Here is a 14,981-nt window from a genome sequence, read left to right on the forward strand (position 1 = left end):
AACATAAAAGGAGTGAAAATGACAGGCATATGATGATGTGTGTCACGTGTGTGGATATGTGTTCAGTTTTCTTCTCTGGAACATGAGAATAAAAATTGTATCTCTCCCTGGGTGCTGTGGTAAGGAGTTCATGAGTGAATGCATGAAAAGCACATAGGAAGCACTCACTACGTATTTATGATTATTATTATTATCTAAAAAGCAAAAAGAAATAAAAGGATCATACAAAACAGCACGTAGATTCTGATTAGAGCAGTGCTTTCAGATACGAGTCATTTCTAGAATGGACTACAGAAGGATGGGAGCTTTTAATATTTAGTAGTTTCCTTTCTTCTCCCTAAGTTTACAATACATTTTAAAAAATGAATAAATTAAGTATCTCCGAAACAAACTGGCAATTGCTCTGAAGACAAGTGTAGCAATTTCCGTGAAATAATTCTCTGGCTTCGGCCAAGGCCACGGATTGATTTCTAAGCAACACGACAAATCCCATCAGGATCAGGAACGCTGGCAGAGTGAACCTGTTGGCCCTGTAGCTAAATTATGCTCAGCCAGAGGAGAACCACGACCAACAGAGTCCTAAACTGAAGTTCTCAAATCTGTCTACTCTACCGTGCTGCACAAAACTAGTACACGTGGCTTCCCTAAATTTGGGGTTTCACCCAACTTGCCATATGCTTTCTGTGTAATTTAGTATCTGAATGTGTTCCTGCTAAGGATTTCTATTTCTAACCCGATGAGAGGGAAGACCGCATCTTCTTGCAGAGGCCTGGCTTGAGATTGCTGGATGAGACATTCATCGCAAAGACCTGGATACTAGTGAACGCCACTACTAACAGAACTGGGCTCTCTTTCTGGGGAATGCTGGCATTTAAAAAGCAGGCCCTGTCATCTGTCATGAGATTAAAAAGATAAAAAGCAGGCCCCAGGCCAAATACTCCTTTTTCTCCCATCTAGACACTGGTCATTCCTTATTGGCTACTGTCCCTTCTCATCCATCCCCACATTGCAGCTGGGCTGATGTCCTTCCCCGGTGTACAACCTTCCGATGGCTTCACGTTACACTTAGAACAATTTTAAATTCCCTTTACTGGACAACCCTTCTTCCCCCTAAGTCGTCTTCATCCTTCCGGGTTTAGTTTGTGTCACTTCATCCTTCCAGGCTTAGTTTGTGTCACTTCCTCCGGGGACTGCCCTTGGTATAGGCTAGTCCGATTGGTGAAGCATTTATCCTGCACTTTTAAACACTCGACACACATAAAATTACTTGTCCCATTTCCATCTTCCCCATTGAATTCTAAGTTCTAGGCAGGCAGCCCCATGTCTGCGAGATGCCCACCGTATGGCCCTATCAATGAACAAATGAGTGAATGAATGAAAACCAAAGGGAAAAGACGGTGCTTTGCCCCCTGAATTAATGAATAAATCTGGAATTTCAGTATTAGCAGGAATATCTAGGAATCCTCTGACATCGTACCAAATAAGTGACTTAGGGAAATGTCAAACATTTCTGAGACAAGTCAGGACTCATCCCAGGCAGCCCACAGGCCTCCTACAACTCCAAAAACACTCACTTACCTGCACTATCTGTGTGGTTCCTGTTGGCTGTGGTTTTCATCATTTTCTCGCTGAATAAAAGGAAAAAAGAGTCAGCTATGCAGTTTCCAAAATGCCTTTTTTTTTTTTTTTCTTTTAGCCCATTCCATTCACTATTTGAAGCAATTGGCAGTGATGGGATTAAGCAATGAAGGTATTTTAGCATCAGCATCACAATTGGCCAGGATGGAAAAGGCTTCCCGGGTGTGCACCTGACACTGGGGGTGGAATGCAGCCAGGCTCACTTGTGACTTTCAGATGATGGCGACGTGGACACGCAAGGGTGGTGGTTGCAGGCACTGCATGGTGAGTGGTCCATGAAGCCACATGCACTGGGAAGCCCATTTACCTTCTTGGGCCAAAGTGTTACCTTCGACCAAGAATTACCAGAAGGAGGAAAAAAAAGAAAAAACCAAACCCCAAAAAACAAACAAACAAAAATGCCCATGATCCATAGAGATGTGAATATTTTCAGCCTTGAAATGATTACAAGGAAACAGATTTGAATGAATGAATTATCTTAATGATTAAAAGAGAAACAGATTGAATTATTGTTTTTCATTGGCTGTCTTCTTTTTTACCTAGATGCATCTTTGCTATAACTTGTAATAGGCCCTTTAAAAAGTGCAGACTGAACGAGGCCAGTTAAACTGGCAATCTGTTTCTCCATGGCTTGCATCCTCTCTCTGTAAAACAAGAGAATTGTTTGTTAAAGCTCTATTGACTTTCAGACCGGTTTGTCCAGGTGGATGCACCACCCAATGGTTATAAAAGATACCACCTAGAAGGCTGTGGAAGTTCACCCAACCTGGCTCAGGAACGTGAAGAGCCGCACATCCCCAGCTGAGGCCAAGATTCGTGATCAGTGTTCAGTATCAAGTCAGTGACCTGACTGGCTAAAAAAAGGACACAGCATGGACCAACAGCGGCCTCCTGGAAAAGTGAAAAATTTCTCCCTTGGAAACAATCCTGTTTGCACATCCTGTGTTTTTTGAGTCTTTCTGCCCTGCTTTCTTTCTTTCACCTTGCACAAAAGGGCTGTTTCCTAGCATGGCAGTGTCCCAGGCCAGATCTCACTGAGCTGCACACATTTCTATGCCGTACACCTCAGCTGGGAGGCTGCTGAGTGGTTTTGGTATAAATGATGGAGATGTTTGCTGTGTGGGTAGTAACACTTGTGTCACAGCTTAAGGGCAACACAAACATGTCTCTCTTTTTTTTTTTTGAGATGGAGTCTTGCTCTGTTGCCCAGGCTGGAGTGCAGTGGTGCCAAATCTGCTCACTGCAAGCTCCGCCTCCCGGGTTCATGCCATTCTCCTGCCTCAGCCTCCCAAGTAGCTGGGACTATAGGTGCTCGCCACCACTCTTGGCTAATTTTTTGTGTTTTTAGTAGAGACGGGGTTTCACCTTGTTAGCTAGGATGGTCTCGATCTCCTGACCTTGTGATCTGCCTGCCTTGGCCTCCCAAGGTGCTGGGATTACAGGCGTGAGCCACCATGCCCTGCCATGTCTCTTCTTTAGATAGTGGAGAAATATGACTGAAACCTGTCCGGGCACGGTGGCTTAGGCCTGTAATCCCAGCACTTTGGGAGGCTGAGGTGGGCGGATCACCTGAGGTCAGGAGTTTGAGACCAGCTTGGCCAACATTGTGAAACCCTATCTCTACTACCAAGATCGCACTACTGAACTACAGACAGGGCAAAAGAGCAAGACTGTCTCAAAAACAAAAAACAAACAACAACAACAAAAAACCCAAGTATTTGAAAGTAGGATTTGATGTTAGATCTAATGTCATCGGAACTTTAGCCTGGAGGCTTTTACAGAATCGTGCAGGAAAATGAGTATCCCTAACAGCTTGGCCATCTCAAGACGTTAATGAAAAATTTCCCAATGATTTCCATACACAGATACTGCTCCCTTCTCTCCAGGGCTCTTTGATGCTTCATTACAGTTTAACTGGCATTTGAAATAGGCTCACATTTCTAGACCTCAGACAACGGACGTTTTGCAGAACTATTGCCATTGTTTTCAACACATCGTTAAAAACAACAATACAAGTAAGTGAATAGAGGCTTCACATGTCACCTCATGTGAATTCAGTTATGCATACTTCGTAGTTCAAAACAGGAAAAGGAGAGAGAAGAACAATGTATATGGCATGGCATTGCCTGTGCTGTTATCTCTCATGAGTGACTGTCCTTGCACAAGCCTGAGATAAGAGAAGGGACCTCACTCCTCACTGAGGATCTCAGTCCCACAGACCCCTGGGTTTGTGAGTGATGGGATTCCTGTTCTGCAAACAGTATATTCTTACACTATTAAATACAAGCTGGTTAATTTATCTGATTCTCAGTGGAAAAAGTAATGGTGGTCTGGCCAGGCATGGTGGTTCATGCCTGTAATCCCAGGACTTTGGGAGGCCCAGGTGGGTGGATCACCTGAGGTCAGAACTTCGAGACCAGCCTGACCAACATGGTGAAACCCCATCTCTAATAAAAATAGAAAAATTAGCTGGGTGTGGTTGTGTGTGCCTGTAATCCCAGCTACTCAGGAGGCTGAGGCAGGAGAATCACCGGAACCTGGGAGGTGGAGGCTACAGTGAGCCAAGATTGCGCCACTGTACTCCATCCTGGGCGACAGTGCAAGACTCTGTCTCAAAAAAAAAAAAAAAAAAGTAATGATGGCCTGTTCCTTCACAGAAAAAGCCAGCTGATTAAGTTGGGCTCTTTTTGAGAGATGGCATCTGCATCCTGAACTTTATGACAATCAAGATGATATTCAAGGGTAATTTTGTCCAACTCAAGCATTGCAGCCTTGAGTTTTGCCTTTGGAATGTAACTCTCAGTGCCATGTGTAACACTGATCTTAATTTTGTAACTGTAAACCTCTGATATCAGAACTCCACACATTTTCTTTAGTTTAAAATTGATGGTCTGTCACAATACTGAGTTTCTTATATGTAAGTCACGCAGTCTGGATAGTTAAAGGTTGCAAATCCACCAAGGAGGGAAAAAAAAACCAAGTAATTTTAAGTATTAATAGTATGATCTCTCTGCTGTAATAGAGTGGAAAGAAGAAATCTCAAATGGTGAGCGCGGAAATGTATCTCCCCGGAGTGATTTGCAAATGTTTCCAGGTACACCAGTTGTTGCTAAACCTCCCAGCCATACAGGATTTCAGTCATACCTTGGCGCCCTCTTTGCCATAAAATAGTCCACATTATCAAAGGGAAAAAATGGTAAGAAATTCAAATAAGGAAAGCCAGTTAGTGAATATCCATTGGCAAGGTCAAGCTTATTGACCCAAGTCACAGTGGCATCTCAGAAAAAATGGGAGTGGTGGTTGGTCACTCTTCCTGCCACATGGGAGACACAGACTTGCACAAACTCTTGGGAAATGAATGACTTCCTCTGGAGAATGCTCAGTCCCAGGTGAAAGTTGCCCAGAGTCCTCATTCGTCCCACAGGGACTCTATCCACAGTGGTGCTGGAGTACAATGAATGACACTAAGAGCAGAGGTGCACTCAGGGCTACCTTGAGATGTACTAGTTTACTGCTCTTCTTCAATCCTAGGCAAATGCAAAGGATATTTCTTTAAGAAAAAAAAGGTAACATGGCATTTTTAGAGCCTAGAGAGCTTTGGTAAGGAAGTGGCTTAAAGGGTTCTGTACAGCTGGAGTGTGGGATAGAAAGGCATGATGACAACCTTAGTACATGCAGAAGACAGTAATATTAAGAAATGCAAGAAATAGGTAGGTCTCATTTATGTAGAGACTAAATAAGACTCTGCTAAGAGGGAAATGGCAGAGGGGAGTCCTGGGATTCCATTGCTGGCCACGAGAACAATGCTGGTTAGCGCTAGACCAGCCTTCTTTCTGCTTCCAGTCTGGTCAACAGGTTTCATTACATTGTCCAACAAAGGAGAGCATCAGCATTAAAAATTGAAACAGGCCGGGTGCAGTGGCTCATGTCTGTAATCCCAGTACTTTGGGAGGTCAAGGCGGGTGGATCACTTGAGGTCAGAAGTTCAAGACCAGCCTGGCCAACATGGTGAAATCCCGTCTCTACTAAAAATACAAAAATTAGCTGGGTGTGGTGGCGCATGCTTGTAATCCCAGCTACTCGGGAGGCTGAGGCAGGAGAATCACTTGACCCCAGGAAGCAGAAGTTGCAGTGAGCAGATTGCACCACTGCACTCCAGCTTGGGCAACAGAGCGAGACTGTGTCAGAAAAGAAAGGAAGGAAGGAAGGAAGGAAGGAAGGAAAGAAGGAAAGAAAGAAAGCACTTGAATCATTCTGGATAAAGAACATTGGTCTTCTACTGATTCATCCTTGAGTTGAGAACTGTAGAATGTCACAACACAGACCACGTCATCTGCACATGGAAGTCCGTGGGGCTGCAGACACACCTTCGGCATGCTCCTTGGCTCAGTGAGTACTCAGTTTCTACCCTGGGCTTCCACCAGATAATAGTTTTAGGGTGCAGAGAGAGACAACTCCCAAACAACATCCTATTCTTCTTTAGGGCTAATATTGACAGAGTTGCAGAACTGCCTGGCATAAGAGTTGGGGTGTTTTTAGAACAAAAGGGCTATACCCACTCCAGGTACCCACATGCTTGGCTTGCCTTTTTGTATCTGTGAGGAAGGGAGTGAAGGCTCCCTGGGTGGCCTCTTTCAGGATATGTCACCTGCAAGGTCACCAGGAAAGAGACATGCTGCATCAGAGATACTGAGTCTGAGTCAGGTGGCTTCTCATCTGACATCCCCCCTGGAGAGTTCAGATGCTTGACAGTAGAGGGGAAGTCATTCTCTCCCTGGTGGGAGCAGGCAGTACACACAGCACCGAATACATGTGTATGCTCTACTGTCTTGGCCAAAGCCACTTCACAAAAATACAATTCTTTTGACACACGGTAATGAGAAAACATTTTCCCTCCTATTTAATCATCAAATTGTGTCTGCTTTCAGGATTCATTCTGGGGACATTATCTGATTTATACATTCATAAATAAGATTGTATTTCCATTTTATGGTTGGTAATCTGGAAACAATTTTATGGTTTAAGTAAATGACAGCAATGGAAACTTATGCAGCCTTCTCCCAGGATGAAATTGTAGGAAGTGTGTTTTAAAGTTGAAAGGGAAGAAAGCAAAGTGCCACGGAAGAAGAGAAATGAACACAACCCTGTCATTTTATTGCAGGGGCAATTTTGCATGCTCATCATCAGAATATTAAAGACATTTAGGCTCATTCTTGCCAATATCACTTGGTTTAAAATATGACAGGACTGATACAATTACTGTTGAAAAGATGGCTTAAAAATGATTTCATAAACCATTTTATATCATTCCACAAACCATATTTATGTGATTAGTGTATATGGTTAACTAGTCATTTAATGTCTTAAGTCAGCTTGGCTGAATGAGTCTTCTCATGATCCAAACATAATATTAATAAAAAACTCAAGTCACATTCAGGGAAGTGCTATTCCCAGTGTTAAAACGATTACTCCAAACAACTTTCCTGCAAGCTCCATGTCTGTCTGTGAAGAGGAAGCAAAATTCATACTGTTGGTGGTCTGTTCTGTCTTTGCAACACAGAAAAGAAAAAAAAAATCTGTGTTTAGGGGATGATTTTTAACCAGTGACTCCATTTACAGAACTTTTTTTTTTTTTTTTTTTTGACAGGGTCTCACTCTATTCCCAGGCTGGAGTACAGTGGCATGATCATAGCTCACTGCAGCCTCAACTCACCAAGGTCAAGAGATCCTTTCGCCTCAGCCCCCCCAAGTAGCTGGGATCACAGGCACGCACTGCCTCACCTGGCTAATTCTTTTGTATTTTTAGTAGAGATGGGGTTTCACCGTGTTGCCCAGGCTGGTCTTGATCTCTTGGACCCAAGCGAGATCGGCCTCCCAAAGTGTTGGAATTACAGGCATAAGCCACCATGCCTGGCACACTTATATAACTTTTTGATTCAAGTTTCACCTTGATTTTTTTTTTTTTTTTGGACTAGGGACTTTGTACTGATCAAGGCATCACTAAGCCTGAATTAAGTCCTTATTATATATCTAAGTAATAGCGTAACACATATGAGGCTGGCGAGTCCCCTATTAAGAATCCCAAAGGATTTGTTCTTAAATATCCAGAAGACGTATTACAGGAGATGGCTGAAACCAGCTAGCCGAGCTGATGTGATTAGCCCCTAGTCTGAAACATTAACCTTCTTAACCAGTTAGGGGATTATTTTTAGCCAGTGACTCCATTTATATAACTTTTTTTTTGGGACAGGGTCTCACTCTGTTCCTAGGCTGGGGTACAATGAACATGATCATAGCTCACTGCAGCCTCAACCCACTGTAGTCAGTAACAACTGCATTATTCTGCTCTTCTGAGAGTCCCTACTAGGTGGTTCCTCCATTTGCTTCTAGTTCTAAATTTTGCAATTTTTTCTTTGTATTCCTGCTCATTCCCCCTCATCTCTCTTCACCAGAAAGTGTTATATGGTCAATGAGTCAACCAACAAATATTTTTGAGCCCTTAATATGTGCTAGGTAATGTGCTAGCTGCCGTGGATACAGCAGAGGCAAAACACCCGCTTTCCCAGGCAGTGCTTTTCTTTCACAATGTCAGTTTCTTTTTTTCTGGGAGAAATCTATCTGAACTAAAACTCTTTAGTCTTGGCAGTGCCGAAGGCATTTTCCAGAATGCAATAGTGAACAGGTTTAAAGCGAGGCTATGCCCTTGTTTGTTCATGCCCTGACTCTGGTATGAGGGAAAAAAAAACAAAACCTAAAGTAATTAAAGACTGTTTTCAGATGAGTTCAACAAAACAAAGGAATTCAAATTGTCTGAATTTGTGGTAAAGCTTCAAATGTGACTCTAAGCAATGAACTCTCTATTTCTGCCTGAAGTTAACCTATTGGTGGAAAAGCTGTGTAACTAAAGACATTGTTCCCCAAACTCCCAATACATTTAACTTCTCATTGACACATTTAGATCTATTTGGGAGACATTGGTGTAGTTGGCGGTCAGGGCTGACATTTCTTCTCCCTAGGCCCTGTGTTCATGGCATGAGCAAGAAGACTGGGTATGTTCTGTCTCCCCTAAAAAGCACTTCAATCTTTTGTCTCGTCTGATGTCTCAGCATCTCCCCTGCTTTGGAATTCTTGACTATCTCATCCCTAAGTTCCCTACCGTTATCCAGGAAATCCCTCCCATCCCTGGGTGATCAGCATGGAACTGTGCTCCCATCCACCACACCCCAGCTGCCATCCTTTGTAGATTCAACATCCATACTTACAACCCCTACAGAAATGTGGCACTATAGAGCCTCAAAATCTTTACAGCCATCCTCCGACCTTGAATTCTAACTCAGAATGGTGTTACTGTCTAGATCTGAAACTGCAAAACCCCTTCTAAGTATGGCAATGTTTTGTTGTCTTCATTTCTCTTATTCATACAAACTATTTCTTTATCTGCAGCCTGACCTTACTTTCTCCACCTTCGATACTGTCTGAACAGTCTCTGGTCATTTCTCCTGGCTCTTACCCAGGTTGGACGCTGAATACTTTCAACATTATCCCAACTGAACTCCATTGCATCTGGGCTATTTTTCAGCCTTACTGTTCCCATGCTATACCGACATTGCTTTCTGAATGACAGAGCAGGTAATAAATGAGAAGAAAAGGCCCCCTGTGCCCCTTCTATTTCTTCCTATGCCCTCTCCTTCTGGTAATCTTCAAGGAGACAGAGTTGGGGGACAACTCCTTATTCGCCAAAGGGGCTCATCTAAAATGTTCTGCATTTAACTTACAATGCATGAAGGTAGACACATTTAAGGACACCTGTAAAAAACAGGCAAAAATAAAGCTCCATTTACAAGGATCTGGAGGAAAAAGCTATTTCTAAGCTTTCTTCATAAATTCACTGAGGTGTTGAGAGAATGAAAACTGGCAATGAGATGTGGAGAGGGAATGCTGTGGAGATGATGGTACTCTCGCTAATACATAGTTCTTTACATACTCCTAGGGATGCTGTTTATTTTCTTCAAGGCCTTGGGAGACAATTGATATCATGTCAATTTCAGTTCACTTCCACCATCGCTTTGCGCATGAGCACCATGATGGGCGCTGAGGGTCAGTGATGCTGATGCCTTTCTTCCTGATCCTAGGCTTTGGATGACTTGGCTTAGTTGGGCATGGTGGCTACAGCCCAGTCAGGATTCTGTGGGGTTTCTCTGTGCTCAGTGCTATCAATAAGGTGCTCCTGGATGATGGAGACGGAGCAATAGCCTGGGGAAGAACAAGTTCTTATAAGAGGTGAGATGTGAATGATGCTGAAAAGAATAGTAGAATTTATCCAGAGGGAGAAGAAGAAGGGGAAGGGAGCAGTGTTCTGAGCAGGGTTCCAGGGCAAGCGCAGTAAGCCCTAGACCAAATACAATTTAGTGGAAGCAAAAACAGTGGACCAGGAATTAACCCGGATTTGTGCTCTGATTCCATCCTTACAGCGGTGTGACCTTTCTTTCATCCATTAATCCAACCGACATTTATTGAGCACCTACTGCATACTAGGGAATGCTCCAGGCACTAAGGACATAGACATGAACAAAACAGACAAAACTCTTTGCTTACATGGAGGTTACATTCTACTGACCATTAGCAAAATAAATGCTAAACCTTAGACACCAATGAACATGAAGGAATAAAAAAAATCTGGGAAGAGAGATAGGAAGAAGAGCTGAAATTTTACACAGGGTGAGCACACAGGGCTTCACTGAGAAAGTCACTTTTGAATAAAGTCCTGAAGGAAGTGAGAGAGCAGGCCATGTGTGCTGTCTGGAGGAGGAACATTCCAGGCTGTGGGAAGAGCAGGTGCACTCTCACATATACACTCCGCCCAAGGCAGGAGCATGCCTGGCAGGTCTGAGGAGAGCTGGGAAGGCCAGTGTGCCTGCAGTGAGGGAAGGAAGGGGAGGGTGATTGAAATGATGTCAGAGGGGCAGAGGGTTGACCTGGCCAGAGTTTGTGGGAAGGGGAATCACATCATTTATTCTCCACACCAGGACACTTCAGAAAGAGGGCAGGGGAGCCATTGGTCATTGCAAGTATTGTACAAGGACAACAGGGATGCCTGGGAGCTGTCCCAGTCCAGCTGAGAAGGGCATTCTCCCTACTTGTATGTCATCTTAGGGACTCTCGTTTTGACGCTGAGTGTGATGGGAACCATGGGGAAGTCTGAGCTGAGGCTGGACATGACAGGGCTCATGTTTTAACAGGGTCACTCTGGCCCCTCCACTGAGAACAGGCTGAAAGTGGGCTGGGACTGAGTGGGGAGACCTCTTGGGAGACCACTGTAGCAAGTCAGGTGAGAGATGGAGGTGGCTTGGCCCAATGGGTAGCTGTGAAGTCGAAAGCAATGGCTGGAGCCAGGAAACCTCTGAGTACCGATCTCACTGTTCTCTGGGTCTAGATGTCCAAATGCAGGGTTGAGGAGACAGCAATCAAGATGACACCAAGGTTTTTGGCCTGAGGGACCTGATATGGGGATGATAGGACTTTATTTTTGGGCATGCTGCATTCAAGTTCATTAACAGACATCCATGGGGAGATACAAATCTCCACTCAGAATTCATTTAACATCTCTGAGTCTCTGCTTCCTTAACCATCAAACTGGGAAAACAACTGCCTTACCTGTCCCAAAGGCTGTCACCCTACAGAGTCATCGAAATGAGGGCAAATGAGAAAAACGTGCTGGGAAGCACATTATAACCTGTAAACCACTGAAGATGTATAAGCCTTCATGATATCCCTTTAAATTCATTCATTCAACAAATATTTCTTGGACCAGGCACAGTTCAAGATGCTGGGGGTATGGTGGTAAAAGCACAGGGCTTGCCCTCATGGAACTTACATTTGGGACACGGGAGACTGTGGGGGAATGTTGCAACTTCAAGTGTCATGGCCAGGAAAGGCCTCCCTGAGTCGGTGGCATTTGGCAAAGCCTTGAGTTTGGAGAGGAGCCAGTCAGTTAGACATTTGGTGGAAGAATGCACCAGGCAGAAGAAAGAGCAAAGGTGAATTCTCCAAGGTCAGAAAGTCCTGGACATGGTCAATTACAGGAAGTGAGAGAATATGGAGTTGAGTTCTTTTCAGGCCATGGAAAAGGCGGAACAAACCCTTATTCTGTAGAGGATAAGCCATCACAGAAGGCCCCAACCCCTTGTTAAACAGGGGTACCCATTCTTTCACACCCACTACCCACAGAAATCCAGCCTCACTTAGAATCCTGGAATTACATAAGTTTCTGGTTGGAAGGGATTTACATAAATCCCATAGGTCTTCCCATTCTGGGTCTGTGATCTTGACTGAAGCAATTAAAAAAAAAAAAAAAAAGACAGGCAGGTCCAACCAGGAGGGCCAAGCTCAGTCCCCACCAGGCCTGGTGTTCCCCGCATGCACAATTGGCTTCCGAGGTTCTAGCAGTGCTCTGCCCAGCACAGCAAATGCGCTTGGGGAAGGCTCCAGGCAGCCTTTAATCTATTTCACAATTCTATTTCTGTGTAGGCTGTTCTGGCTGGTACCAGGAAAGAGTCCCAAGTCAGGGATAAGGACATAATCCCCCTCAGATCTGAAGGACTGGCACAACTATATGGCTTCATGGTTTTATGTCAATGAAACATTTGTTCATAGAAAACTTTCCAGTACACAAAGTGATCTAATAGCTATTTTCATTTAAATTGCACAGAACTTGGCCCTCTGCCAGGCACAGTGGCTCACACTTGTAATCTCCAAATTTTGGGAGGCTGAGAGATTGGAGGCTTGCTTAAGCCCAGGACTTCGAGGCTGCAGTGAGCTATGATTGTGCCACTGTGCTCCAGCCTGGGAGACATAGCACGACCCCATCTCTAAAATAATAATACATTAAAAAATAAAAATAGGCCATGTGTGGTGGCTCACACCTGTAACCCCAGTACTTTGGGAGGCCAAGGTGGGCAAATCACTTGAAGTCAGGAGTTTGAAACTAGCCTGGCCAACGTGGTGAAAACTTATCTCTATTAAAAATACAGCCGGGCGCGGTGGCTCAAGCCTGTAATCCCAGCACTTTGGGAGGCCGAGGCGGGTGGATCACGAGGTCAGGAGATCGAGACCATCCTGGCTAACATGGTGAAACCCCGTCTCTACTAAAAATACAAAAAACTAGCCGGGCGTGGTGGCGGGCGCCTGTAGTCCCAGCTACTCGGAGGCTGAGGCAGGAGAATGGCGTGAACCTGGGAGGCGGAGCTTGCAGTGAGCCGAGATCGGGCCACTGCACTCCAGCCTGGGTGACACAGCGCGAGACTCCGTCTCAAAAAAAAAAAAAAAAAACAAAAAAAAAAAACAAAAAAAATGGCCAGGCGCCGTGGCTCACGCCTATAATCCCAGCACTTTGGGAGGCCGAGGCGGGTGGATCACTTGAGGTGCAGAGTTCGAGACCAGCCTGACCAACATGGAGAAACCCCATCTCTACTAAAAATACAAAATTAGCCAGGCGTGGTGGTGGGTGCCTGGAATCCCAGCTACTCTGGAGGCTGAGGCAGGAGAATGGCATGAACCCAGGAGGCGGAGGTTGCTGTGAGCCGAGATGGCGCCATTGCACTCCAGCCTGGGCAAGAAGACAAAACTCCGTCTCCAGAAAAAAAATTAGCTGGGTGTGGTGACAGGCTTCTGTAATCCCAGCTACTTAGGAGGCTGAGATAGGAGAATTGCTTGAACTTGGGAGGCAAAGGTTGCAGTGATCCAAGACTACACCACTACACTCCAGCCTGGGCAACAGAGAGAGACTGTCTCAAAAAAAAAGAAAAAAAATTATATATAAAATATAATATAATATAATATATAAAATAAAATATAAATAAAAAATAAAAATATAATACAAATACATATATATACACACACACATAAAATAAAAATAAAAAAAATTGCACAGAACTCTTGAGTAGATTATCATCCCCCTATTAGTATAAAAGACACTGAGGCTCAGCCAGGCAGGGATTTTCTTAGGGAAACAGAGCAATTAGCCTGCAGGCTGTCTCGGATCCAGCGCTCTCTGTGGCACTGAGCTGCCTCCCTTAGTGACTCACATCTGGGGTGAGGCACTTCACTTCCTGCTGGCTCTCTGCTGGGTGACTAGAGCCGCTGCTCCCCAGGGCGAGCCTACACCCTGCTTTATGAAATCACCTATTTTGCATTTTCTTTCTCTTCCCTGAGGCTAATCTGGAACATTCATGTTCTGGAAGTGACATCTCATTTTTTGCACAGGTACAAACAGGTAGGAATAGCAGTTGCTTCATATTATGGACCACCTGAACACGGTCAGCTAATTTACCTTCAAACGAGAGACAGTGTCAGGAGAGATGGTCTCTTGAGTGGACCTCATGGTGACTGTGGAAATGAACTCCCCACTCCTGCCTGCTTTAGAGCTGTAAATCTTAGGGTGGACTCAAAAGAAACAAAATAAGGACTCTTGGGGAAAAGAAAAAAAATTGCTATATTTGGTCTCTCTAGTGCATTTCCCTTTTGTTTTGTCTTCTTAGTTATTTGTGCTTGCAAAGACAAAATGTGAGGGGAGCCATGGCGAGTTCAGAGCTGAGGTTGGACATGAAAGGGTTCATGTTTTAACAGGGTTATTCTGGCCCCTCCACTGAGAACAGGCAGCAGGTGGGCAGGGACTGAGTGAGGAGACCTTTTGGGAGACCACTGCAGCAAGTCAGATGACAGAGGGAGGTGGTTTGGCCCAGCAGGTGGCTGCGAGGTCGAGAGCAATGGCTGGAGCCACCCCCAAGGCAGCATGATAGCGAAATGTCATTTAACTAGAGTAGCTCCTGTCCTTGGACCTTTAGGAAGTCTCCTTGCTGTTTCTCCTGCTGTAAAGTCAGGTATTAGGACACGGTATTCTCTAAGGTCTCTTTAGCTTTGAGGATGGACAAGGAGACAGAGGAAGTATTTACTGGTGATAGAAGTTGGCCCTGTATGAGTATATATGGACTTTTTTTTTTTTTTTTTTTTTTTTTGAGACAGGATCTCGCTCTGTCACCCAGGCTGGAGTGCAGTCATGCAATCACAGCTCACTGCAGCCTCCAACTCCTGGGCTCAAGTGATCCTTCCACCTCAGCCTCCCGAGCACCTGGGACTACAGGCATGTGACACCACACCTAATTTTTTAAAAAAATTTTTTGTAGAGATGGGATCTCACTATGTTGCCCAGGCTGGTCTCGAACTCCTGGGCTTAAGTGTCCCTCCTGCCTCAGCCTCCTAACGTGCTGGAATTACAGGCATGAGCTACTGCACCCAGTTCAATACACACTTTTTAAGATCTGCGATTTTTGAAAGTTAGAATTCAT

At 44.6% G+C, this 14,981-nt stretch overlaps 1 protein-coding gene across 29 annotated transcripts in view; it reads right to left on the bottom strand.

Moving 5' to 3' along the window:
• The window catches only part of LOC105480028 (KIAA1217 ortholog), a 910,528-nt gene that overhangs the window by 49,710 nt on the left and 845,837 nt on the right, over positions 1-14,981 (bottom strand). For 22 of the 29 annotated variants that reach the window (XM_071070358.1, XM_071070357.1, XM_071070374.1 and 19 more), the window contains 2 exons: positions 2,178-2,282; positions 1,579-1,628 (listed from right to left, as the gene is read on the bottom strand). In XM_071070358.1, coding sequence (XP_070926459.1) covers positions 1,579-1,628; positions 2,178-2,282 — 155 coding nt within the window. The remainder of the gene's footprint in view (positions 1-1,578; positions 1,629-2,177; positions 2,283-14,981) is intronic. The other 7 variants (XM_071070356.1, XM_071070353.1, XM_071070373.1 and 4 more) reach the window with 1 other exon arrangement.

The sequence above is a fragment of the Macaca nemestrina genome, chromosome 9 (assembly GCF_043159975.1).
Source record: "Macaca nemestrina isolate mMacNem1 chromosome 9, mMacNem.hap1, whole genome shotgun sequence".
NCBI lineage: Eukaryota > Metazoa > Chordata > Mammalia > Primates > Cercopithecidae > Macaca > Macaca nemestrina.